The sequence below is a fragment of the Octopus bimaculoides genome, chromosome 2 (assembly GCF_001194135.2).
Source record: "Octopus bimaculoides isolate UCB-OBI-ISO-001 chromosome 2, ASM119413v2, whole genome shotgun sequence".
NCBI lineage: Eukaryota > Metazoa > Mollusca > Cephalopoda > Octopoda > Octopodidae > Octopus > Octopus bimaculoides.
In genome coordinates, this window is record NC_068982.1 from 126,977,502 (window position 1) to 126,980,131 (window position 2,630).

The window sequence follows — 2,630 nt, forward strand, 5'->3', positions numbered from 1 at the left end:
TTAACAGTCTAGTTAATCAGAAATGTCAGAACTAACGGGGATTAATACGATATACACCGTTACAGCGCTAACTGTTTTCAACTGAATAGACGTCAGTGATTAGTAGAAATTATCGAAATAAGACAATTTTTAACGTGAATTAACTTCGAATAGAAAATTTTTTATCTGTTCTATACCACAAAATATACAAGTATACGAAGTTTGAAAGTGTTTCGGTACCAAAAACACTACATAAAAAATGTTGCTCGTCAAACCCCAAAGATCCAAGTATCTATCTATCTATCTATCTATCTATCTATCTATCTATCTATCTGTTATACACGATTCCTATTGATGTTTATTTTTACGATCCCTTTTGATCGAAAATCTAGTACCTTTCATTATTTTTTTTATTTTTTCATTTTTTCTATTTTCTTTTTTTTTCTTTCCTTCCTTCTCCTCCCCAAAAGAAAAGCCCTACTTTGTAACTTGTCCCCTCTGTGTTTAGCTCTGTGTGGCTAATAAAGAAACATATCTATAGGGTGCTAGTTACCTACCTACCTACCTACCTACCTACCTACTTGCTAATCCATCGATCCATCCAGCCATCCATCCGTCCCTCACACCAACCATCCATTCATCTATCCATCAAGCAAGCAAGCAATCTCTGCCTGTTGGTTAGTCACCTTCTTTTAAAACACACACACACACACGCACGCACGCACGCACACACACACACACACATACACACACGCGTACACGCATACACATACACACGTGTCGTTCACACGTTCATTCATTTATTCATTCATACACACGACAAGCAAATTCACTAAACAATAAAAATATTGTTAAAAACAGAAAACCCGATGCACACATTTACAACCACGACCTGCTAGAAATAACAGCCAAATCTCAAATTACACGCTACCGTCATGAAAGAGAGAGAGACAGAGAGAGAGAGAGAGAGAGAGAGAGAGAGAGAGAGAGAGAGAGAGAGAGAGAGAGAGAGAGAGAGAGAAAGATTTTGGATAATGTGTCCCACTTGGATAAAATGAACAATATGTTCCAAGGCAGTACTCTTGGAAAGACGTGATGGTCATGGCTGATCCTTGTTTTCTGCCGCCAAAGCTGACCAGGGACAAAACAACAACAGCAACAACAAGAAGCACACAATACATAGTATGTAGTGACTTACCGATGACTTTAGGCCATGTCCCACACTGTAGTAACAGATATAAAAAAACATATCTAATCTCGAATTGTAAACCGGGTTTGCGAAGAGATGTAGTTCTTTGGTGTAAGAACCAGATTCTTTTTAATGCACTAAAATCGCATGCCATATTTTTTTTTCATTCTTGACAAAAATTTCTCCATTGATATTGCATATGATCGATCTGTTACAGTTTCTTTGTTTATTTTTGCAATATTTTATATATGAATGTTATTGTCTGTTCATTGTGGCTGTTTGTCCCACGGGCAACCTTCGACGTTTTCTTTAAACCAATATTTTCACCCAATATATTTTTTTAACCCAATATTTTCACGCTATTAGTTTATATGTTTTCATATGCTTTCACGCTGTTAATTTATATGCTTCAAGATCCAATGTTCCAAAGAAGAATTATATGTGTGTGTATGTTAAAATGATTTCAGTATTGGCATTTTGTTTTTCAAGATTGAGATATCCAGACAGTCGAGAATTCAAAATTCATACTATCGGATGAAGACGAGTTTGTAACAATACAATTAATGATACAGTTAATTTGTAATGTACACCCGTGATTTAAACCACCTTAAAAAGCGTGGTGATATTACATATCTACAGATATTTATATCTTCTACAGAATGTGTAATAAATAAATATGTGTTGTGTTGTGAGTCCCGTTATATACTTAGTATTGACGTTTTTTTTCTTTTAGTTTAATAAATTCATTTGATATTGAGTAAATAAAGGAAGAAAATGTATTACGAATGAGTAAATTGTTGTATGAGATAATACGTAACAGAATTAACATTATATGTTACTTAACTGGGTTACTTATGTTGTTCATAGCAACAACCAGAATTAATTGTGAAATTATAAGAAACAGTGAGTGAGTGGAAGGGAGAGAACTATGTAAGGAATAAAATGATAAGGGGAAATTCTGTGCTTTGAGCAATGAAGTGAGGATACTGTGTAAATATAAAAAGATATTTACTTTTAACGAAAATCTTATTTATGTTTACTATATGTATGTGTATACATAAAGCACCGCGACGCGTAATCACGGGATGTGAGTTCGAATCCACAGCTAACCACCTACACTTTTTTCTGCAAAATAGGGGTAGCTTATCCTGTTCAGGCTATATTATTAGCATTATCCAGCGTTTGAGAATTTAAAATCACTTCTATATATGAGCATGTCTAGACATATACATACATACTTAATACATACATATACATATACACGCGCATATATATATATACATGCGCACATATGTATAAATATCCATACATACTTTCACACACATATACATACATATATACACACATATGCATGCACACACATATATACCTATACATACATATATATACACATACATACAAACAACCAAACATATATACATACATACATACATACATACATACATACATACATATATATATA

General features: G+C 33.7%; 1 protein-coding gene across 1 annotated transcript in view; it reads right to left on the reverse strand.

Moving 5' to 3' along the window:
* LOC106883660 (receptor-type tyrosine-protein phosphatase delta) overlaps nt 1-2,114 on the reverse strand; it is a 45,817-nt gene extending 43,703 nt beyond the window's left edge. The window contains exon 1 of the mRNA XM_014934763.2: nt 1,178-2,114. Coding sequence (XP_014790249.1) covers nt 1,178-1,322 — 145 coding nt within the window. The 5' untranslated portion in view covers nt 1,323-2,114. The remainder of the gene's footprint in view (nt 1-1,177) is intronic.
* Between the last annotated feature and the right edge of the window lie 516 nt (nt 2,115-2,630).